General features: G+C 38.0%; 3 protein-coding genes across 9 annotated transcripts in view; 2 read left to right on the top strand and 1 right to left on the bottom strand.

Moving 5' to 3' along the window:
* The first annotated feature begins 385 nt into the window (after positions 1–385).
* LOC105199337 (catenin alpha) lies at positions 386–8,848 on the top strand. Of its 5 annotated transcripts, XM_039458866.1 has the most exons (9): positions 390–677; positions 1,442–1,781; positions 1,888–2,620; positions 3,488–3,514; positions 4,170–4,403; positions 4,507–5,112; positions 5,195–5,872; positions 6,172–6,174; positions 6,459–8,848. In XM_039458866.1, the coding sequence occupies exons 2-9, from the start codon at positions 1,465–1,467 to the stop codon at positions 6,621–6,623; spliced, it is 2,763 nt and encodes a 920-aa protein (XP_039314800.1). In that variant the 5' UTR covers positions 390–677; positions 1,442–1,464; the 3' UTR covers positions 6,624–8,848. The 5 variants fall into 5 exon arrangements, with proteins under 5 accessions (XP_039314802.1, XP_039314800.1, XP_039314801.1 ...); XM_039458867.1 differs by lacking the exon at positions 6,172–6,174; XM_026136150.2 differs by lacking the exon at positions 3,488–3,514 and having other exon boundaries at positions 391–677; positions 6,459–8,846.
* A 278-nt stretch (positions 8,849–9,126) lies between these two features.
* On the bottom strand, positions 9,127–14,252 carry LOC105199336 (polyadenylate-binding protein-interacting protein 2). Of its 3 annotated transcripts, none has more exons than XM_011166384.3 (4): positions 14,071–14,252; positions 12,974–13,184; positions 12,715–12,906; positions 9,127–12,612 (listed from the first exon to the last, which is right to left on the bottom strand). In XM_011166384.3, exons 2-4 carry the CDS (start codon positions 13,148–13,150, stop codon positions 12,508–12,510), a joined length of 474 nt encoding a protein of 157 aa, XP_011164686.1. In that variant the 5' UTR covers positions 13,151–13,184; positions 14,071–14,252; the 3' UTR covers positions 9,127–12,507. The 3 variants fall into 3 exon arrangements, with proteins under 3 accessions (XP_011164686.1, XP_011164688.1, XP_011164689.1); XM_011166386.3 differs by lacking the exon at positions 14,071–14,252 and adding an exon at positions 13,628–14,014; XM_011166387.3 differs by lacking the exon at positions 14,071–14,252 and adding an exon at positions 13,401–13,525.
* Positions 14,253–15,538: 1,286 nt separating this feature from the next.
* LOC105199334 (BCL2/adenovirus E1B 19 kDa protein-interacting protein 3) overlaps positions 15,539–24,755 on the top strand; it is a 34,474-nt gene continuing 25,257 nt past the window's right edge. The window contains exon 1 of the mRNA XM_011166382.3: positions 15,539–16,060. Coding sequence (XP_011164684.1) covers positions 16,018–16,060 — 43 coding nt within the window. The 5' untranslated portion in view covers positions 15,539–16,017. The remainder of the gene's footprint in view (positions 16,061–24,755) is intronic.

Below are 24,755 nucleotides of genomic sequence, written 5' to 3'. Positions count from 1 at the left end.
AAGTTTAATAATTTCTTTCTTGCGTATATATAAAATATCTATAAAATATTTGTATAATATATAAAAAAGTAAATAATAAATATTTACAAACACTTATCATAAATATTGCGTACTGTCTGAAGAATACACCCAATACGTATTAAATAATACGTGAAATTGAAGATGAATGAATTCAAAGATAAGTGTCATCTATGATTGGTTATTTCTGATCAATTCTATTCAACGACGAATGCGATTGGTCAATTCCAATAGAAAAACCAGTCAATTAAGTTAATTGGAGATTGCGAACCTAGTTCTTTAATATAAAATCTTGTGATTGGTCGTCCATCGAAATGCGGCATAAGGTTTCGGGCGTAGACCGGGCGCGCTCTATAACCGATCTCACGAGCCTAGCGGAAATAATGACGTCAGGAACTCGAGGCGCAGGCGAACGAAAGGCAAATGCCAACGGAGTGATACATCGAAGGAAGTGATAGGTGATAGTGGTGATACCATACTCGTCGTCGTCGGGCTCGTTGGGCCGTGTTTCGTGTCTCAACGTTCCCAAGTTTGATGCGGCCAACTTCACGCGATCACGTATCGTTGCGTCGCGTTTACGAGTTTCCCGTCGCCGTTGACAGCGATTGAAGCATCATCGGCGTTCGCTTTTTTCCTTCTCGTGATCTCTTTTGATGCAGGTAGGCTGGGCTCTTGCACCTTTCTTATCAGTACCGCCTTTCCCCTTTTGCCAGCGGATGCAAAGGTACGTGACGCTCTGCTTCCGGGAATGTTATCGGAGGTATGCGAGATCTACTTTATACCTATCGGGAACGAAACGAATGTATTACGAGAGCGTCACGGTGTTCCCGCCGCACGTCCGCTGGCCGAAGATGCGACATTGGACGAGCGGTGATCCACGATATTTATGTTTGATGGGACAATTTACACGAGTATCTTAATGATTCAAATTTCGATTATTTGCCCTCTTATTCGTAAAATCGATAGATTTACACCTCTAGATAAAAATGGATGAAGAGAAAATCTTATAGAAGATGCAGTGCTGTATCAGAAAAGTCTCTGCGATTTAAATAGCAGCTAATTTTGTTATTAATATGAATCCCATTATATATTAATATAATTATTTATATTTTCTTGTTGAATAAGATTGAATGATATGTATAGTCTTTTTAAATTATAAAATTTGAAATAATTATTGGAGAAGGATTTAATAGATTGAAATCTAGGAATTGAAACAAGAGAAAAGTGGTTTGTAGGAATACATGAGTGAGTTTAGCTTTCTCTATATGGATATGGGCTTATTAGATTCCATTATTATAACATATTGATCATATGAAAAACTTTATGCGTGCAATTGAACATTGATATCAAGAATATTTTACATCTGCAAACTTGTGTTACAATTTTGTGTTACAATTTTATATATTTGAAACTTTTTTTACAGAGTAAACATTAATTACAATAAATATGTCTGATCACTTTGGACCAATCACCCTGAAATGGGATCCCAAAAACTTGGAGATACGGACCATGTCTGTGGAGAAGACATTGGAGCCGCTGGTACTCCAAGTTACCACATTAGTGAACACAAAGGGTCCTAGCAAGAAGAAGAAAGGAAAGTCAAAGAGAGCCAGCGCACTTGTTGGAACCGTTGAAAAGGCAACCACCAATTTTATCGAGAAGGGTGAGAAGATTGCCTATGAAAATCCAGATATCACAGCGGAAATGCTGAGCGCTGTTGAAGAAGTGAGAAAAACAGGAGCAGCAATGAGCATTGCTGCTAGGTAATAATAATTAATTCATTATAATCTACAAATTATATTACATTTTTATAGTTATAATATATTTTTTATGTGTAATGCTAATGTAATGTATAAACTACTTATGCAGAGAATTTTCCGAGGATCCATGCTCGTCTTTGAAACGAGGCAATATGGTGCGAGCCGCGAGGAACTTGTTGTCGGCAGTGACGCGTTTGCTCATTTTAGCGGACATGGTAGATGTCCACTTACTTTTGAAATCTCTGTACGTTGTGGAGGACGATCTAAAGAAATTGGAGAACGCCTCCTCGCAGGGAGAACTGATTCAGAATATCAAGGAATTTGGTAGAAACGCCGCCGAATTGATTCACCAGGCAGCGAAGCGTCAGCACGAATTAAAAGATCCGCAGCTCAGAGACGATTTGGCGGCCGCCCGAGCCGTCCTGAAGAAGCACTCCACCATGTTGCTTACCGCGTCAAAGGTGTTCGTGCAGCATCCCGACCTAGCGGCAGCCAAAGCGAATCGCGATTACGTATTGAAGCAAGTGTGCGAGGCCGTGAACACGATAAACGACGTTGCTCAAGGAAAAACGCCATCCGACAACCAACATCCTTACGACGGTCCCGGCGAGCTGGCCGCCGCGCTGGACGATTTCGACGAGAGGATGGTGATGTCCCCGCTCGCTTACAACGAGGTTCGCACGCGGCCGAGCCTTGAGGAGAGATTGGAGAGTATTATCAGTGGCGCGGCATTAATGGCGGATTCATCATGCACTCGGGATGAACGTAGAGAACGCATTGTCGCCGAGTGTAACGCAGTCAGACAGGCGCTTCAGGATCTTCTGAGTGAATACATGAATAACGTAAGTAGAACTGCGATTATTATAATTACGCGAAAAAATATATGCAAATATTTTAGCATTTACTGGAAAGGATATGTATGAAGTTGTTTTCAGAAAGTAAATATATAGCCTAAAGAAAAAAAAGGTTCAATAAACTGATTACTAATATCATAAGTCACTGATACAGTATCAGTCTATTCGAACGCTTTATCTTTTTTTCAAGGATATAAATAAATTTGAGCAGAATATATAAGAATAACAATATGGTTCTGAATATAATTAGACTTGTTTTTTATTTTTTATTTTTATTTTTTTTTTTTCAAGTAATGCAGTAAGCTGTTAGATCAATATAAAGCACATTCTTTTAATTGATTAATTGATCAGTCACATTATGAACAAATGCAATTTTTACAGAATAAAGATGCATTTACATATAATGATCAATCAATGAATTCAAAAAATTGCCTGTATTAAATAATCAATTTAAATATCGCCTTAACTATAATGTTTTTTAAAATAAAATAACGTGTCAAGCTTTTTTTTCAACATACAAATTGTACGGTTACACTATAAACATAATAGTTTACTGTACCTCTTTGTGATACTGTGAAATAGTGTAGTAAGTTATTTATTATTTCAGTTAAATAGTTATAATTTGAAACTCGAGAACCAAACTTATTTACGTAAATATATAATATCGTTTATTCTGTTTTTAAACTATAGGATTTTGTTCATGATTCTATAATTCTACATAGTTCTATATAGTTCTATAGATAAAATTTCAGATAGCATATCATTACACTTACTTATGCATATAGGACATGCGATTTATTCTTTTTATTAAAACGATATTTATTCTATTGATTTGTTTTTGTTGGTGATGGCCAGTTACAGCGCGCTCGGGGTGGGAGACGGGTAAATATGCGAAGTAATTTTACATTTTCTATGGGTTTTGTTGCGCATTACATATTTATATACACATTACCTTAGATCTCTTACACACTACCAAAATGCATACTTATTATTTCATGACCAGCACTAATCATTAGCTCATAACTAGTTATGTGCTTACAACATGTTTTAATTATTTTTCTAATTTCCTTCACTTTTATACGTGAATATTAAATAACTAATCTCACGTTGTAGCTATGTAAAATAACAAAATATTTAAACACAATATACCATGTGATAGATGAAACGATAGATTAGTATAAATGTAGAAAATTAGAGCTTTATACATAATTATGCACACAATTCGTATATAGTGGATAAATATACATATATATAAAACTTGTAAATATACCGCTTGCTTCAATCATGTTGCTAAAAATTAAATAATAACGTAATTGAATAATATTTTAGAAAATATTTTATTTCTATTAATAACATTATTTTGATGATTTGTTTTACATATCCTTCTCCTATAATACACGTTTTGTCTCTCTAATGCGTATCGGATTTAAACTAACAGTAACGTTGAATATCGAGCAATTGTTTATACAGCTGTAAATTTAAAATCCAAAAATATTTTGAGATTATTCAAAATTAATCGATAAATATGTGTTGACAGATGGGTGTTAAGGAACAATCTGAGGGCTTGGAGAGAGCGATAGATCACATGTGCAGGAAGACCCGTGATCTTCGCAGACAATTACGCAAAGCCGTAGTGGATCACGTATCGGATAGTTTCTTGGAAACAAGCGCACCATTACAGGCTTTGTATGAAGCTGCGGAAAAAGGTTGGGTCAAGGAGGTAGAAGAGTACGCGCTCATTTTCACGGAGCACGCAAATAAACTGGTGGAGGTAAACAATTCTTATATAAATATTAAAATAAACGTTTATCAAAGTACATGTGTTTTAGAACATCTTGTAATAAGAAGATTAATTGCTTGTTTACTTTGAACAGGTGGCTAATTTGGTATGCAGTATGTCCAACAATGAGGATGGCGTAAAGATGGTTCGTTATGCTGCGGCACAGATCGAGAACTTGTGCCCGCAGGTGATTAATGCGGCGCGCGTGTGGGCTGCACGAAACACAGACGTCGCAAAGGACAACATGAAAGTATTCCGTCAAGCTTGGGAGAATCAGATGCGCGTCTTGACAGAAGCCGTAGATGACATTACTACGATCGACGATTTCTTGGCGGTTTCCGAGAATCATATTCTGGATGATGTTAACAAATGCGTTCTGGCATTGCAAGTACGTCCCGGTGATGCCGATACTCTTGACAGACACGCGGGCGCAATACTCGGCCGTTCCGCTAGGGTGTGCAACGTCGTGCAAGCCGAGATGGACAACTACGAGCCATGCATTTATACTAAGCGAGTTCTCGAAGCGGTAAAGGTTCTCAGGAAGCAAGTGATGCCCAACTTTGAGCAACGAGTGGAAGAAGCTGTAAACGCGCTGCGTAGTAATCCGGCACAGGAAGTGGACGAAAACGATTTCATTGATGCATCCAGGCTGGTGTACGATGGAGTTCGCGAGATCAGACGAGCTGTGCTTATGAATAGAGTAAGAGTCTGTCAAAGTTTTGCGATTGCTACTCTTCTCGTCGTTTTTAATTCGCTATTTTTAATTTATTTACGCTTTTTAGGCGGACGAAGACTTGGATCCTGAGGATGTGGAATTGGACGAACATTACACATTGGAAACACGTAGTAAGTCTAGTGCTCAGACTGGAGAACATGGGGTAGACGAATATCCGGAGATCAGTGGTATCACGACTGCTCGCGAGGCGATGAGAAAAATGCCGGAGGAAGACAAGCAGAAAATTCTGCAGCAGGTCGAGTACTTCAGAAGCGAGAAGCTCAAGTTTGACAAAGAGGTGGCGAAATGGGATGACGCCGGCAATGACATCATCGTTCTCGCTAAGCATATGTGCATGATCATGATGGAGATGACTGACTTTACTCGCGGTCGAGGCCCGCTAAAGACGACTATGGATGTCATAAACGCGGCAAAGAAGATTTCCGAAGCTGGCACGAAATTGGACAAGTTGACCAGACAAATTGCTGATCAGTGCCCAGAGAGCTCTACCAAAAAGGATCTCCTCGCATACTTGCAACGCATAGCGCTCTATTGCCATCAGATGAATATTACGAGTAAAGTGAAGGCGGATGTGCAGAATATCAGCGGCGAGCTGATTGTTTCTGGCCTAGACAGCGCAACTTCCCTTATACAAGCTGCCAAAAACTTGATGAACGCCGTCGTGCTTACTGTCAAAGCTTCCTACGTTGCATCAACGAAGTATCCACGACAATCTACGGTAACGGTAAGTTTTATCGGCATTTATTAATTCTGCAAAAATTTAATACACTCAAATCAGCCCTAAAAAGTTAATTAGGCAATAATTTGTCATATTTGAAATCTTTTATGGTCTGTTACTGTAGAAGCTCAATTTTTTATCAATATTAGATTTTAATTTAATCATATTAGATAAAAGATAAAATATTTTTAACAATAAAAATGTGCTATATATATTTTTTCTATTTTATGAGATTTTAAGATTAATTGCATATCATATTTTTTATGACATTTTTTTGCTGTACACTAATATATATGGACTTTTAGTATGTAAGTATACATCTTAACAAATCGTTTATGTACCTTGTTCAATTAACGTATTCAATTATCTATCATGTTAAATTATCCATGTACAAATATAGAGGTTATTTAATAATCTTATTATTAGAAATTAAAAAGTTTAAATTAATATATTGAATTTAATTAATATCAATATGTCCAAACGTAATCGTGATGTTTAATTAATATAATTTTTGAGCATATGATTAGAAAATTAACGATAAAAATATAAATTATGCATAATAATAATAATATAAACTTACTGTTTTGATTAGTCTCCTATCGTCATATGGAAGATGAAAGCTCCGGAGAAGAAACCGTTAGTGCGTCCCGAGAGACCCGAGGAAGTAAGAGCAAAAGTACGTAAAGGTTCGCAGAAGAAAGTGCAGAATCCTATACATGCACTCTCAGAATTTCAGAGCCCCACTGAGAGTGTTTAAGCTCTCTAGATGTAAGTAAACGGTAACAGGAATAACATACTGTTGTGTCTCTGTGTTCTGTTGCATTTGTAATTTGCTTCGCCCAATCTTTGCGGAGCGATTACCATGAAGAAAAAAAGCCAATTTTAAAACCAACAGGAAAATAAAGAGTCTGAGTAGGTTTTTAATTTAGATATGGTCTTTTTTCGTATCGACTGTATTCGTATTGATTGGACGCAGCAGATTATAAATTCACTAACAGTGTACAGGGACTTAATGCTCCAAGACGTATTATTATACAGCATCACCTTTTAACAATTGTAAGGCCAAGATATTTTATTTTCGATGATGTTTAATATGCGAAGAATATATTAATCATTATAAGGTGACATGTAGTTCTGTAGCTGGAAGTGGTCGTCAGGTCCCCGGGAGTTTCGAGTATTCTCGATCCTCATCCTATAATATGTCTCGGTTTTACACGAGATTGATTAAAGAGTTGAATATTATGAGTAAAGGAATATGAAGTGAATAGTAATGTTTTGGGAATCTATATTTCATTTACATTTACCTATTAATCATTATATAGTATGCTATGCACGAGTATTTAAGTATGTTAGTTATTAGTTTTTAATTGCGAGAACAATAATCGTAATATACAAACGAGTACACATAATCCCGAAGAATAACCAATGGAACTTTGGAGAAGATTTCAGAGGAAGATTACGAATTAAAAAAAAAGGCTGATATACAGTATCTCCAATCGTACAGGGGCACAATTAAGGATAATGACTTCATGTCATCAATTTGTATATTTGTTTGCAAACTCATGCTGCACGATCATCTTTATATTCGACACTTTTTTTACATAGAATCCCTATATCATTTAAATTTTTCTAGCTGTAAGAGTGATACGTGTATCTTGCTCAAGCAGCAGAAGTTGTGGTACTTTTGTCTACTAATTTTTTTCAAGGACAAGACATTTTTTATGATAATTTTTTAAATATTATTTTATATTGTGCATATTGTGCATATTAGTCATTTTTTATTGTGTATATTATATATATATATATATATATCTATTATTAAGATTTATTATTAATATCTAATTGGACAATATGTTACGATAGATTGGAATCTGTTTTTGTAATATAAATTTTTCTTTTCATGAAAAAGTTTATTATATCTTTTCGTAATTCTCATACGAAGCTCATAGAGTCGATGAAACTTAATCATGGATTGACACAGTATTGTATCGAAATAAAGAGACTGCAGATTAAACTATTTAATATATTAACTTGTATATAAATAAATATGTCCATATTATTTTTAATTTTTGTATAATGGACAATTGATTGAGAAAAGGAGTATGCGAAAGAAGGAAATTTTAATTCCCATTTAGCCCATATCGCAACGATAATAAACTTTTACTAACGATTTTACTGTAATAATCGAGTATATCAGGATCGATGTTATATATTAAATATATATAAATATTGTATTTCATGTAACATTTGCAATACCAGTAAGAATTCAATTATTGAAAGGCCAAAAGAAACCTAGAGCACTGCTCTATCTACATTAAGTAATTCTATATAAGTATATAGATATATAATATATCTATTTCTATTTATAAATACGGAACGTTTTTCGTATTTTGTAATATATAAAGTTCTCAAATAAGGTATCAAGTATTATGATTATACATTCAAGTGGTTCCCTATCTTCTATAAATAGAATTAATAAAGAAATAACATTGTAGGTATAAGAATTATACGTCGAAGATACGATTTATTCGATGTAATTAATTCTTTTGATTCTTTTATTTCTTTTTATATATAGGTACTGATAATTTTATTTCGTTTAGTTCTCTAGGACAATTATGCGCCAATATCATTCTCTGATTCGTAATGTCTTGCAGAAAATGCAATAATATAAGTTTAACTCTATGCTGATGTCATCATTATTCGTTACTTATTTGTGCTAAATATACAATATATGCTGTACTTCCGATTCGTTAAAAAACGTATTATTTCAGTATTCTGATAGAGACGAGTATATATATATTCTTATATTATTTTAGATGCTTTAAATCGATTTCTATCGATTGCTACAGATGCCAATATTATGTAATAAATCGGCATCGCCTTTTTTATTATTATATAAATATTAATTATACTGAAGTTACTTTTAAGATTGAAACATTGTAACCGATATGCTGCCAAATACAAGGTGATGCATTTCTCATATACATGACTTGTTATTTGGGATGTTATTTGGGAATTCACTCGGAATTATTTATATAGGTGCTTCTATTACGATGTGGGAATTAGAAAATAGTGGAAATTAATTTTTATCTATATTTTGATACATATATCTCTATATTTCTCGCTTTATACGTACACGTTAAATGCTACAGAAAAAAATGAGGAGTATAGGCACGAAAAAACCACAAATGCAAAAATTTACTGGAAGTGACGAATTATAAGTTAAAGGTAATGTATATATAAAAGTAATATCACCTATCTTGATTTAATACATATTAATTATTTTACAATCCAATCTGTGTTGCATTGCACAAGGTATGCGGTAAATAATATATATGTATATATATATATATATATAATGGAGAATGACGATTAACCACTCCTCCAGAAGTGACTTAAACATAAAACTTATATTTTTATATCATTTTGCTTTTGTACTTTTTTTTCTTTTTGATTAACATAACGCTAAAAAAGATACAGTGTTATTTTCGTAAACACGCAAGTGGTCGAACTTTCTTACAACAGACTCGAGTTACAATGTTCGCATTGGTTACTGCAGATACGTATAATCAGTTATCACGATGATTTACGATGGTTTGTAATGACTATCGTTTATTGTAGTACTGCTTCATATTGTACTGTACGAGAAGATTACAGCTGCACATCTCTTAAATCTAGAGTAACCTAATGTTCTTAATATTACATATATTAGAGATATCAATATATGCAAGTGAATTGAAGATGTTGCAGTAATTACCAAAAATTCGAGACGAGTTTCAGGGGCGTAAGAAATCTAAGAAATTATGCGGCATTTATAAGTATTACAAATCTCAGTTCGCAAGTCTATTGTGATGCGATTCTAGTGTCACGTATAATGCATTGAGTCTTGACATCTGAAAATGTTAAGATGAAGTCAAATTTGTACAGTTTCAATGATGGAGTAATGATGGATACATGATTACATTTATGGTATATATTATTTTCCACATATTACGGCTGCCTATAATTTTATATAATCTGCAAACAAATCACAATTTTTTTATATATACGTTTCTTTTTTTCTGCAAGGTCAATTTACTTCGATAGTCTTGGGAAAACGAGTTCTTAAGACATACACCTAGCAACTAGATTTTTTTAATAAAATTTTCAACGCAGATCGATAGTCAGCGTATTTTCATCAGTATTAGTATATCAACTATTATGCAGCATAGTATAGTATTGCAAAATGATTTCTATATTACACAAAATCTATATTAGTTGTAGTTGTAAAGTAATAATTAAAAGATGGATTATGATCTAGTTCGGGTATTAAAGCTGATGTAAAAATGGACGTGAAATCAGTCTCTATTTTACACTCGCATCAATTTGATTTTTTTTTAGAGCTTCGCAAAACTCGTGATTTCCTCATATTTTACTTTTATTTCATCGCATCATAAAATCGTCTAATTACTTCCGAAGTCATGCAGCCATTTTTTTTATTCAATTTTTATTCTGCCGATAATTAGGGATCTGTTATATTATATCGTATCTTTTTCATAAAATAAATGATGGCGGGGAGAAAACAATTCCAGATTAAATATATTGCAAGAGACTAATGTACGATGTTTTACATCTGAATAATATTCAGTAAACTTAGTAACGCTGCTTTGAATCACAGTTTCTACATTCATGTTAAAACCAGGTTTGTGACTAAAGTGCACGTTTACCATGCATAAAGTATACCAGAATGCAAACACATAACAATATATAGATATCTCAATGTATAGATCTTATTAAAATTCGTACTTAATCGTAATTATTAAAAAGAATGGCAGATATCACCGTTAAGTAAGCGATTGCGTTTTAATCACTAGTAAAATCTTGGATCGCAAAAAGTTTGATTTTAAATTTATACGGTAAATTAAAAATTCTTAATTAAATAGAATTCATACAAGACAATGCAATTCAAAAATTATTTTTGTTAAAAAAAAAACAAAGAGTTCGAAAGAAAAAAAATAAACTATCAAATATTGTGCACATATATGTGATGTGATATCTACTTTATAAATAACGAGTATATGTATATAGATATATTATGCTGCATCAAAAGTTAAATCAATCTTCTTGCCATTCAAGGGTGGGTTTTAAAGTACATTCACCATTTACCCTATATTCATATTTCATCGTGATTCTACAATCTACAATTTTCTAAAATTTCAAAATATTAATTCCGTGGAAATATATGACCGATTTAAAAAATAAGTAAGCGGTGTGTCCTGATTTTCAGCGTCATTAAAAAAAAAGTCGTAAAAAGAGTCCCTCACAGCCTAAGTAAGACTTTCACTCGAGATCTTAAGTTTGTTGGATGAATGCTGAAGCAGGACTCGACACGATAGCGTTTCTCGGGTGGAATCTCATGCAAATTTCCAATTAGGAGACGATATATTTATACAGATAACATAATTCTAATTTTTTTCCGACTACGTGTGCGCTCGCGATTGTTTATGCCGATTCATCTATTCAAAATGTTCGTTAAAAAATAACACGGTGTCCTCATGATTCGTCGTACTATATGTGATTCGTGCGCAATATCTCGCATGAAGCAAGACACGTTCTGCTAACGATTCTGTAAACATCTCATCATTTCCTACTATAAGTATTACAAAAGGAACTCTTAAGAAAAGTTTTTATTGGACAGATGGATATCAAGCTGTAAAACTTTCTCTCAGGCTGTAAAAAGTTCTACCGTTGTGCGCGCGCGCTCGTGAAAAGTTTTACAGCTTGATACGAAGAGTAAATATTGTAAAAGGTAAAATGGTTTACATACGCTTGAAGAATGATAAGATCTGATTGAGACATACATATATATATATATATATATAAATATATATGTATATTATATATAATACATGCATACTATATATAATGTATGTATATTGTACACACACATTATATATATAATAATAATATATAATTATATATATATAATATATATTATATATATAAGTTATGAACATAATTTACAGAATAATATATGTGTATCTACGTTCTTGCTCACACATATACATATTTTATAACTTATGAAAGTCTTCCCATAAACCATTCAGTGCATTTTGTCCTCTCTGTTCAGTCCAGCGTGAACAGCGGGTTATTCCCGTAGACGTACAACGATCAATTTTATACAAATTATACAAAGATTGAAAATGCTAAAAATATTTGCCTTTGCGAGAAACGGTCCTCGATGTAGATGGCATCGAACAAGGGATACAAATTGCAAATTTTTCTTAACGAGTGATTTGTAAACTAGCGATTGTTCGTTAGTGTTTCAGCAAAAAAAAAAAGCATGTACATAATTATTCCGCGCAATATCACGTTCGGTGCTTCTATAAAAATGTCAGGATAACGCGTTATCGTTTCATCTGATTGTGTAACTGACGCTTTTCGGATAATACGCGCATAATTACGCACAACTGGCGCTCTTTATCCCTTTTTTTTTTTTTATCTTTGTACCTACAGTCACAGTCATTGAACATCTAACACGATGATCCGCTTAATACGACTGTCGGATTGGAAATAGTAAAGTCTAACCATTACGTGTAGCCCGATTTTATACGTGACTTAAACGGAGAACGGACAAGAGAGAAAAGACACACAGAAGATTTCTACGACGGCTCTGTAGTGACTGTGGTTTCTGACGTACTTACAGGTGACACCACAGTCGATTTGCACGCTGGAATAAATTCGGCTGCATCTGGATTTAGCGTGCTCTAGAGATTCATATGTAGAAACAACACGGTTGTTAATAACGAGATTCGAACGAAGAATAATTGTTTTCTCTTTAACAAGAAAACAAAATTTTCTGTAAATACCTGCTTGGCAAGATCGTCCTGCATCCTCAGACTGCTGAGCTGCTGACAGAGCTCGGCGGCGTTATTGTCGGGAGTGCCAGTAGCCGTGGACCAGGCTGTGGAACTCATGTTCCTCTGGTGCTGCCTCTCTTCCTCCAGCATCGCTTCGAGACACTCTTCCATCAGCTCTTCCTCTTCCAATTGTTGGAGCACCTGATGCCGACAAAAATGTGGAGTAAAATACGATCGCGACGAAACTTTGTATCTACGGGTAAAGTACCTGTTTGTCGAACTCCTCCTCGTTCTCCATCCATAGGTATTCGGAGAAGTCACCGTCGCCTATCGCCTGTACCTCGGGTTCCGTGTCGCTGTTGTTGTCCACGTAGGAAGTGATACCCGTCTCCTGTCCATAGTAAGTCCCGTTTCCAGGCCCGCCATTCGGGATCTTCATTTTCATAGCCAGTGTATTGAACGATGCGTCTGCTGATTACCTGGAAATCCTCGCTATCAGCGTCCACTCGTCGTCGTCGAAGATAACGCGAATTTTATCGGAGCACACGAGGCGCCGTGTGTTGTCGCCCGTCGACGTTACGGAGTAAACGCGTAACGCTCAAAAGCAAACAAACAATTCAGATAGAGGTTGAAACGTGATTATCAACGGATACTCCGCTTTGTAAATACGATCCTCCCTAAGTCGAGATTCCTACCGCGCGCTGCGTCGGTCCCGGTCCGTCGACGATGATGATGTGCCGCGCGCAACCACCTTGAGCCGGGACGCGGTGGAGTCAACAAACCACGGACGCGACCCTCGGCCTCTCCCACGCATATGGAAAGAACAGGCGCGCGCGCGCGCGCGCGCGCGACTCGCCGATCCGACACCCCCGCGGTATGTCGTGTTCCGAGCGATCCCCCTTCCGCCCCCGGAGATGTTTACCTGAAATTTGGCGGCCGGGCGGTTCGAGGCAGCCCGGTGTCGTTCTGTCTCCCTTTCACCTTTGCTCTTTCTCTCTCTCTCTCTCGTTCTCTCGCTTTCGCTAACGACGCATAGCGAGGACACACCACGACACCGAGAATCGTCCTCGTCACTTGACAGATGAGGTCGCACGGGCGACCATCTTTGCGATCGCGTATTGTACCTCGTATCGTATCGAAATCGGAGTTTGGACGGGCGGCACGTCTCTCCTTCTCTCTCTCTTTCTCTCGATCGCTTTCACGCTATACACATACATACACACTCTCTCTCTTTCTCGCTCCTCTCGCTCCTTCCTATTGTTTATCGAACGACGGTTGGCCCGGATTACCCTTCCGAGGAGCAATGGAGAAACGGGATGGCCGCGTTTTATCCGCGGAAAACGCGGCCCCGCGCGCGGAACGTACCTTCCTCTTTTGTGATAAAATGGCCCTCGGATTTCCTCCACGTTCTCGTCCGCCTCCCCGTCGCCGATGTGCGCGGAATATACGCGCGGATTTACGCAGTACACGGGCACGTACCGAAATACGTGTCGTTCAACGCAAATTAGCGATCGCACAGTGCTGCCACCGACGTTGTTGTTAAAAGCCGCAGCGGGAGCGCTGGCAAAACTCCGAATTTTCACTAGCGCGGCGGACCGCCCGACACCCGATATCCGGGATGTCGAGGATTATTATGCCGCGAACGATTAATCGCGAAAAAACGCGAGCGATTCGAGCGTGAATTTTATTTTATCGGGGAGGCGCCTTCGCGAGCGCGCACGAATTATTTTTCACTTCGCGGCTCGAATCGAAGAAATGAGGGATTTTATAAAAAGGATGTTAAGTGTGGAGCTTCATTCTAATAAGGTAAATGTAAGGTTATGTAGAAACTAAAATGTTAAAAGTTAAATAATAAGATTTTTAATTAGAAAGTTAATAACTTTCAACTTAACTTTTAGATAAATTTTTAATGATTTAATTGTTTTCTTAAATAATTTATTTTTGAAACGCATAAACTGTAATTTTATTAACTTTTTCCGTAGGTTAACAATTTATAATCGATGTAAAAAGAAAAAAATACATTCCCGTATAAAAAATAATAACTTTTAACGTAAATACAATTAATTTCAGAGAATATTTCATATTCATAATAAAAATTAATATTCTTAAAAATAATTAATTATTTTTAAGAATATCTGACAAAAATTTATTTTTCCCATATTATAATATTTTTTAGAATTGCTTGTACTTTAAATTTATGAAGATTTATGGAAAATATTAAAAATTTTTAAGTTTTTCTTTTTCAAGAAAAGTGTTCCAATTTTTACAATAAATTTGAAAAATTTTGTAAAAGAATAAAGTTAAAAAATTTATACAGAAACTCTGGGAAAATTATATGAAAAATTTTTACTGGAAACGCTGTTATCATAAGTAGTTAGCCAATCGCTTATGTTTATAGTCAAGTTAATTTTGAATGCTTATTATTTATCTATTGTTCGCAACAACATTTTCTATTTATTACTGCTCATATATATCACAACATCGTCCCTCGCACTCGATAAAGTTATTATTATTATCTTCGCGACGAGTAATCAACTCGTAATGCTAATTATAGTCGTAAAACGAGTGAAAAATAAATATAAAGTTATCGCGAATTTGCGCCGGTAGATGTCGACTCCGACGGCAATTCGCAGGCGCGATCGATGGTGATTCAGGCAGATTCAGGTTTCGACGCTCGGTGGAAGAAACTGCGGAGGAGGAATTTCCACTTTTTTCCCCTTATTTTTGCCGGGCGGAAGAGGAGGAGGAGGAGGAGGAGAACGTCGTTTCGTTTCTCGAAACTCCGTGCGCAACACGACCGGGGCAGGCGGCGGACTACGGACGAGGGACGACGAACGACGAGCGACGAGGACGAGGACGCACGCGGGTTGACGCACGTAGTCGGCGTCGCGCGTGAGTCGTCGCGTCGACTCGCGCGGTCTATTTACACCGCGGCGCGACGCGATTGGCCCGGGACGGCTGGAGCGAGTGGAGCGAGTGGAGCAGCGGCCGACACATGCGCGTGCCGACGTGCGTCAAAACAAAGCACGGCGGCGCTGCCCTCCCGGCAGCATTCTATCGCGATCGTCCGCGGCGACAAGTCGCGCGCACACGGCGTGCTGGTGCACACTCGTCGTCGCTCGTACGTCGCAGGCGTCCCCTGTACAGTCAGTGTCCTCGTCGCTCGCGCGCGCATACGTTCCTTGTTTACGTGCGCCGTTTCTGCGCCTCTCGCCCGTCCCCGTGCCCTCTCTCGCACGGCACGTCACCGACTCCGGCAAGTTCGCCATCCGCGAGTGTGCCACGCACGACGCGCGTCGCGTCGACACGGCGATGTCGTCCACGGTGAAGTACACGTCGGACGAGCAGCTGAGCGGTGAGTAGAACGCAATAAAGATGGCAAAAAAAATCGTGCGCGGCGCACCGATTGTCAGACGCGCGACGGCCATTTCGCGCGGTGCCCCTGCCTCTGCCCTCGTCCTTCTCCCCCCCCCCGCCCTCTTGTCAGCGTAAACAAGCGTACTTCCACTATTTTTTTGTGACTGTGTCCGCGTCTGTCTCGTCGTCGCGATTTGTCATGGGAGCTGCCAAATTCGACGTCCCGCCACGACGTTTCAGGAACCGACATCCCGGGGATCTCGTCCTCTCCCCACCCCTTCGCCCTTGCGTTCGCCCGCGCCATTCGACGATCCGACGGCGTGTCTAACGAAAATCGTAGCGGTGCGACTCCGGGCGAAGCGGTCGGCGCAGTTTTGGCGCCATTTCGCACCCAGCGATTGAGAACTCGCCGCCGTGTCGCGCCCCGGGTGGAAGATTCAATTTTTGATGTCGCGCGTGCGAATCGATACTTCACGCTTCACCCCGGCCGGGAGCTTCACGGCGCGAGACGAGGCGAAGCGGAGTTATAGTAATGCTTCGCGATTGTAAATCCCGACCGCGCGTCGCGCGTGTCACCCACGGAAATGACGCCTCGGTCTCTCGGCACCTGGGGTCCGCGTCCCTTTTTTTTCTTTTTTCCAATTTTTCTTCGACTCTTTCTCTACGCTCTGCGTCTCCCGACGTGCTCCGCCTTCGCTCACGTTTATTTATTTATTTATTTTTTCTTTTTCGGAGAGAGGAGCGTTACGAAGACTCGACTGGTCGTGAGAAGAATCGACTTCTTCGTGAAATATTCTAAAATGGAATGTTTTGAAGCAAACGGCGCGCGCGCGAGTATCTTGCCGCGTGTTTTGAACATTCTCGTTTCTCCTTCGACAAGCGGCCACCTAGATGACACCCGATCGGCAACGCGACTTCTGTCCGCGCTATTTTTATCCGCAAATGTCGCAGAAATGTCCAGTAATAACGGCCAACGAAGGCCTCGATCTCTTTCTGCGTGTGCGAATAAATTAATGTTCGCTTTTTTTTTTGCTTCCGTGTTTCCCGAACGCGGAGCGCGATAAGAGACGAGATAAGATTTGCTTGCGTTTCAATTTGCGTGCCGGCGAGGTCGCGACGAGACATCGACGAGCCATTAGTCGTGGATTATTGATAATCGCCTTATCGAACGATCGAAGAGCGGGGAGATCTCGCGGGAAACGGCGCTACGCGTCAATTGAAGAAAAAAAAAAATAAGAAAAAACTTTGCAACAAACTCGCGATGGGAACACGCGATTGAACTTGTGCGCCTCGCGCGAATAATTTTCCGCAGGCATCCGTCGAGGTTTCTTTACAATTCTTTACGGGGATATAATATATAGTTCTAAAGCTTCAGACAGTTAATATTTCAACTATAGCTATTCTTTTACGGTGAAAGACGTGCCATTAATAATTTATGGCGCGTAGCGTGCGTAATATTCGAATAAAATATGCGTAGACCTCGTAAACAACTTTGTTTTCGTAAGTAATTTTTTATTGTTGCAGAAATGACTTGCTTAACATGTTTCCTTTCGCGTATCCTTTGTTCTGTTTCTCTGATTTCGAGCTACGGCGCGAATTAAGATAATTATGGCGAGATAATGAGTACTTTGCATTTCTTGATTAAATTTTATTCGCGCTTTCAGGATCTTTCGTCATTAATATTGTTCTATCGGGGATGTGAAGGCATATATTAGAAAGAGGATAAAAAAGAAGTGTAACAGGACATATATGATTAGGAGAGGCAGATGTAGAAGTCATGGGAAAAATTCGTTCAAAGAGGAATGAAGATATTCAATATATTGATATGGACAAGTTATGGAAGTATGTGTTTTTTTACATTGCAGAAGATCATAAAGAGACTTCGGACATAGATTTTATTAAATGAAACAATTTTATTTGAATATCCATAAGAATTATAAATCAACTCGTATTTTATGTGTCTCCGACTTGATTTTTTTTTTAATAAAACGTTAAATAAATAGATGTCTGAATAAAATTTAGATTTTTATATATTTATGGCGAAAGGACACAAGTGTATGTACAATACAAATTTTTTTCAAATCATACATGAAACAATTGGAAAATTATTACATCAAGATATATTTTGATATTATTACAAATCGATCTATGTACACACATATGAGTCGTAACTTGTTCCTATTGTACAAATTGAGTCTCGAATTGAATCTTCGAATAACGAGTAGGTATGGATCAATAAAGAATTGTGCAGTGACGTGAACTTCATTTCTCCAACGTTCGGGGACACGAAAGAGAATAGTTACCTTCGTAACTATTCTCGGGTAAAGTAGAACTGTTTACCAGAGTGCTAAATTGGCCGATTAATTTTAGAAAATTGTCTCGCGGCCCCGCTCTGCTGCGCGCAAATCTCCCTCACATGCGAAAACCACTTGAATCGGGCACGCGTGCTACCGTGCATCTGCTACCGTAATCTTTATCTCTGTTTGTTTTGCAAAGTGTCGTCTGACTGTGATAGCCACGACAAAGAAAGAGACCAGCGCACCTGCCGATGCGATAGCCCCTCTCTCTCTCTCTCTGTCTCGTCGCGCAATTCGTTTACAGCTATCCGTTTCCTTCTCGCTCGCGCGTCGAATTACGAGCCGCGTCTTTTTAAACGTTAACAATGGCCGGTGATAATGAATCGAACGTTAATGAGTCGCGGTGAGGCGAAATGATGTTTTCCAACGAGTATTCGAGACGCGCGACGCTAAATTTATCTCCGCGGCTCGGATTACCGGTCTCCAGTTTCTTCTACCGTCTCTCGCCGTATTACAAGAAATTAGATACCGCCTCTGTAATTTCTGGATTCTCCTCAGCCCATAAAGTAACGCTCATCTATTTTTATTTTCTTTCACTTCCGCGCAAACCTCCATCTCGCTCTTGTACGAGCGTACGCGCATTCGGTTGCTGCATTCGCGTAAATGTCTAATGGTACCTGCAGCGTGATTTATTCGCGTATATTCCGGTTCGCGGAAATCGGTCATGAATCATGTATGGCTCGCGCGACCTATTAACACGGCATGATATTCAGAACTTCGGCAACTGAGTAAATCTCTGGATAGTTAAAAGACTATTAAAAACGGATAGCGAGTTGCTCAAAAATTTGTTTAACGACTCATTATCCTCGGCATTATTTGTGTATACAGCGTTTGTCTAACGTGGCAATTACCTAATTTATTCTAATGCATTTTACGATCTTCTAAAAAATACGTACACCATTTTATGACTTGTCTACACCTGTTGAAACAAAGAGTTTAGTAATAAAATAATCTAGCTTCAGTGAAATGATTTCAATTGAACGTTTGATTATTATAATGAATTATTTCTTTTCTACTAACAAATATTTTTCCCGCATCACTCTTGCATCTTCTTCTCAACAAAAATTTGTTTTTTTGTTAACAATGATTTTTTAACACGCAAAATTTTGGTAAAAAAAAAAATCTTCGCTCTTTGGAGGGTAGAAATGGAAGTCGAAAGAAATAATAAACGTCAAATCGTAAAACAGCATGGAAAGTATTGATTTCTTTTTTTTATCCGGATTAAGAGTCGTTTCTCTTTTGTCTTTTTCGACTGCGCTGGGTCATCGACGCGAATAGAATTGGGTCAGTGTCCTGCGAACTCGTGCTCGAGTGTTCTATTTAAATTGGATGAGCCCTAATGAGTACGGCGCTCGGTCAAGATCAGGGCCGTATCCGACATAATGAATGTCGTTCGTCGCGTCTTTCTCGCCATCTAATCGAAATCACGTAGCTAGATAACGTGTTGTGCGCAGCAGAACTAATATCGACAATCTAAAGCTAGAACGTTCAATGCCACTTTCGAACGAAGAGTAACGTTACGATACTCGTTATCTGTATTTAAACATTTTAAACTATCGGGACGATGTCGATTATTTTCATTGTTACAGCTCGCTCAAGGAAAAAGTCGGAAAGTGTCGAATTTCTGTAATGTATTTTAAAAAAAGGAAATATCTCTCTAAACACACAATAATATTTCAAAAGTATTATACGAATATTATTAAAAAATAAATAATGTTAAAATAATATTTCGAGAATATGTTTTTTTTTTATATTGTGGAACATGTCCACTTTTACATAATATTCGTAGTTTATTACTTTAATATCCGTGGAATATCATAAAAATGTTGTGCGAATATTATTGTGCTTAAAAATTAATGTGATTTATCGTGCATAAAATATTCATAAACTTTAAATGTAATTATTACATTTAAGTTATATTTAATAATAATTTAAAAGTAAATAATATTTACTTATATAATATTTATGTAATATTATCAGGATTGGACCATTTTTTATTAACATTTTAGGAATATTATTTAATATTTGAATAATGTTACGCGCTTGGGGATATCGAAATCTATTCTTCTCTCTCTCTCTCTCTCTCTCTCTCTCTCTCTCTCCTTAGATTCGCATTGAGGCGTATTGTTTCGAGAAACAAGTGAGCGTACGCGAAAATTGACACGTGTAATCGAGAAATGAACGCTCTGTGGTGCAAGAAGTAAACGATACGCAACAAACATGTCTCCGAGACAACTGCCGCGAGAGATCGTCGTCTCCGAGGAGAGGAGCGTGAATCATCCTCGCGAGTTCGTTCCCTTTCGCGGAAACGCGACGCGTGATCGTCCGCACGTCGCTCGAACGTGATCGTCCTCGGGGAAGCCTGAGGCTCATTAGAGCTCGGCGCTGACCCGAAATCATCTCGAGAACATATCCAGGAGCCTACGTGACTCTGCTCACGCGGAGATACACGAATATACGTTCTCTCGCACGGTTCCTTCGCCAAGCCGCTGACCCTGCGCGATACGGGTCAACCACCCGCAAATGGACATCCAATTTCCATCGTTAGCTTTGTACCCTCGACAAAGGACTTCTAGATAGGCAAATGATTTCAAATATAATACACGCGTCGCACCGTGGTCGAATCTGATGATTCACCGGTTAACATCGATACATATCGACGATTAAATGTGTCACGTTGTAGAAATAGATAGATTAGAGTAAATAATAGATTAGAGTAAATAAAACAATCGTCGGTATCAGTCAGAGAGACTATCCATCCGATCATTATTTGCGTCGTTATTAACATGAGTATTTATATCTTTCCTGTATTTTTAGTTGATTTACTCATCGTCGTAAATCATATATTGAAGTCGCGTCTCAAACTCGTCGACGCGATCGATATATCATCTACATTTCTAAATTATTTGATGTTTCCAAGTGTGTCCTCTCTCAAGTCTGCGAATATATTTGTCAATACGAACATGATTAATTAGAAAAAAAGTATCGATCGCCTTGAGTTTCGGGCGTGGTTTCAATGTAATTTTTACGGCGATAATTTCGCAAAATTTTTGTAACGCCGTATGTACAAATACGAGATTTGGCACAGTTTACGCCCATTTACATCTTTATCTGACTGTCAACGAAAGGATGTTTAATTTAAGGCACTGATAAAGCGGTACGTGCGCGATTATCGGCTGCGTGCACGCCCACGAGCGGCGATGTACTGATCGAAATGACGGCGGGCCGTCGAAAAGGGGGAAAGTGTCTATTTTTAGCCATAAGCCTCGCCGCCGGTCCTTAATTCGATTGATTGACGCTACTCAGAGTAGCGATTTCGCAGACGCAATGTGGCACGTGGTGAACTTTGTTCCTCGGCTGCGATTCGATCTTGCGGAAATTTCCTCACGAACAGCTCGCGGGAAAAGCGATGAGAATTCGTGCGCTTGTTCGTTTCATTAGCATGTAAATGCGTATAGAAACAAGAGTCACTGGTGGGAGGTTTTCCGTGCAGACTAGTTACTCCCTGAGGGACATTTAAAAAATTTGCTTTTTTTTTATAAATTATCATTTGACTTTAGAAATAGGTATTCTTTCCTAGAATATTACGTGAGATACTTCTACTGTGGTTTTTTTTTAATTAGCTTTTATAACTTGGGCAACAAACGGTTATTAGAGTTGAAACAACGCGTATATAGTTTTAAAACAATTATATAGAGTGGAGAACGTTTAAAGTGTTACAAACTATTATGAAACTACGTATCAAAAATCGTTTTCATATGCAGATTATCGCTAGTTAAAAAAAAAAATGATCCAGATAAAAGGTGTACAATCTGAAGAGAGACAAATAATGGCAAAATCAGCTTTTGAAAGAAAAAAATTGTTTTCATATGCAGATTATCGCTAGTATTTTTTAAATTATACAATTTTTAAAAATAGAATTTTATCTCAAATTATTTTTCATATAAAATCAGTATTGACATAGAATTATCGGAAAATCAATAATTTATGAGACATTTTATACTTTATTCTGGCATATTTAGACATAAAATATAAAATGTTTCGTAAACTATTTATTTTCTGATAATTGTATTTCAATACTTTTATATATTAAAGTGCCAAACATAATAGCATACCAACCGTTTTCAATCATTTGTGAAGCATTTTATACTTTAATCTGGCATATTTAGATATAAAATATAAAATATCCTGTAACCTGTTAATGTCTTTTATCATCGTTCTCAATGTTTTTATAAACTGAAAGTACCAGACATAATAATATAACCAATCGTTTAGTAACGTTTACTAAATATTTAGAAAAGTAAAATTATTATTAATTATATTAATTGGCATATTTAATTGGTATTCATTCAACATTTGATAGCTATTACCAATTTTTTAATTATAAGAATAATGAGTGAAATCAGTTGGTATCGAGAAAATATGTAGTTGCATGAAGCTTCGGCGATAATGTAACGCTTTTACTGCCCCACTCCCTATGCGTAATTATCTTTATTGCTTAAGAAACAATCTATTTGAGAATTTTTATTTCATGTCCAGCCAAGGTAAACGTTTACGCAAGTTAAAAATACATGTATGATGTTTCACTTGCGGTTTGTTGTCGACAATGGAGACATATTTTTTCCGGGATACATAAGAAGTGACAAAGTGTCGTGAAGATCAGCTTGCACGTCCTGTGGGTATTATGATACTTGCGTAGTATCAACACGTGCAGCCTTGGCAAGCACGTGTGCGCACTGACAACTTATGGCTGGTCAGTGCAATATTATTTTCTCTCTCTCTCTCTCTCTGGCTGGATATGTGCCATTTTAATTTAATAACACTCACAGCCGTTTCAAATTTCCCAATTATAATCTTGATCATAGAATGAAAAATTGCGACATTGTGTAATTTTAAAATAGGGGCGTCCAGTCTTATAAATATATGGGTTTCTGCTGTTCGCGTTAATCATGCGTTATGTTAATTTTTGACGCTTAACTGATACTTGCATTATTTACCGTGAACCAAACTGTCTCTCGTTCCATGCGATTCCGGATAAACTTTAAAAATACGCTGTTATTTTGATACTTGAGCTGTCACGGAGAGAGCAACGAGATCGAAAGTAACATATCAAGTTCGCCGATTGATAGTCCAAGGTCGGGTTAACGAAGGTTAAGCGACAGTATTATCGTAAGTTAATTTACTGGGGATAGGTAATTGGTAAACATTGCTGGAAGCCTAATGCGAAACAACGTAGGATATTTTTAGAAATCATCGTTTTCGATGCAAACGAGATTGTATCGTGCGCACGAGGCCGACTTGTGGTAGTCGGACGCAGGCGTACACGTGAATTAATTATTAACACACGTCGGCACGTTAATCCGCGCAACGCTTAAAACTTTTTTTCACAAGAAGTAGCGAAGTTAATGGCGATAGTATCATATTAATTAATTTATAAAATTTATAGCATAGAGTCACATTTCTTCGCACTTGGCGCGCGATTGAGCCTCGCCTGCGTCTCTGATCGCGGCAGTCAGGAATGTTTTATACTGAAAAAAAAAAGAGTCTAGTAATAATAATCAAACCTAAATGATAGTTACTGAGCCTTGGTAAAATAGTTTCAATTGTAATAAATATTCAGTTAATATAACCAAGTATTTAACCAAGCAATGTTAACTGGTTACTATTAATATAATCACTAAATGTTACTAAATATTTGATTATATTAATCAAGCATTTAATTGAAATTATTTTACCAAAGCTAGATTATTATTACTAAACTGCACGTGCGCCTCTTGCCGCGACTCGGCGTCTTAACTGTCGCGTCAGATTTGCGCCCAGTGGCCGATTTATCTCGCGGATAGAAGCTCCGATTTGTCAGCGCTACCAAACGACGTAATCTGCCCACGTTGATTCGCACAAGATCGCAGCTGATCAAGTAATGGCAGTCTCCGGGCAGCCTCTGAATAGGCAATCCTCCGGTGCTTTGATCCTCGACGGCGTCGTCCATGGTGCGTTCGCAACCCGGACGAACAAAGGAGCTGAGCGTTGTCCGTTCCGTAATCAGGCCGAGGGGATTCTCTACGCGTGGCCGCGATTAACTCGCAATTCGCGAGTAATGCGAGCGGATTACGCAAGCAAACGCGGTTTGCGCAGCGGCGATGTACGTCCGCCGAGTAAACATCACCGTTCCACCTCGCGGTTCGCGAATCCGGACGGATTATGATAAGAAATCGCCGCGTAGATTACGAGTCGGCGTTTACGAACTGCAAATTTATAAACGTGTGAAATTTTTATGGGACGCGGGAATGATTTCCCGCACGACGCGAGAAAACGTCCCAGACGGCGCGACGTGAG

The sequence above is a fragment of the Solenopsis invicta genome, chromosome 16 (assembly GCF_016802725.1).
Source record: "Solenopsis invicta isolate M01_SB chromosome 16, UNIL_Sinv_3.0, whole genome shotgun sequence".
Classification (NCBI taxonomy): domain Eukaryota; kingdom Metazoa; phylum Arthropoda; class Insecta; order Hymenoptera; family Formicidae; genus Solenopsis; species Solenopsis invicta.
The sequence above is the reverse complement of the archived record's forward strand: the minus strand, read 5'-3'. Positions and strand labels throughout refer to the sequence as shown.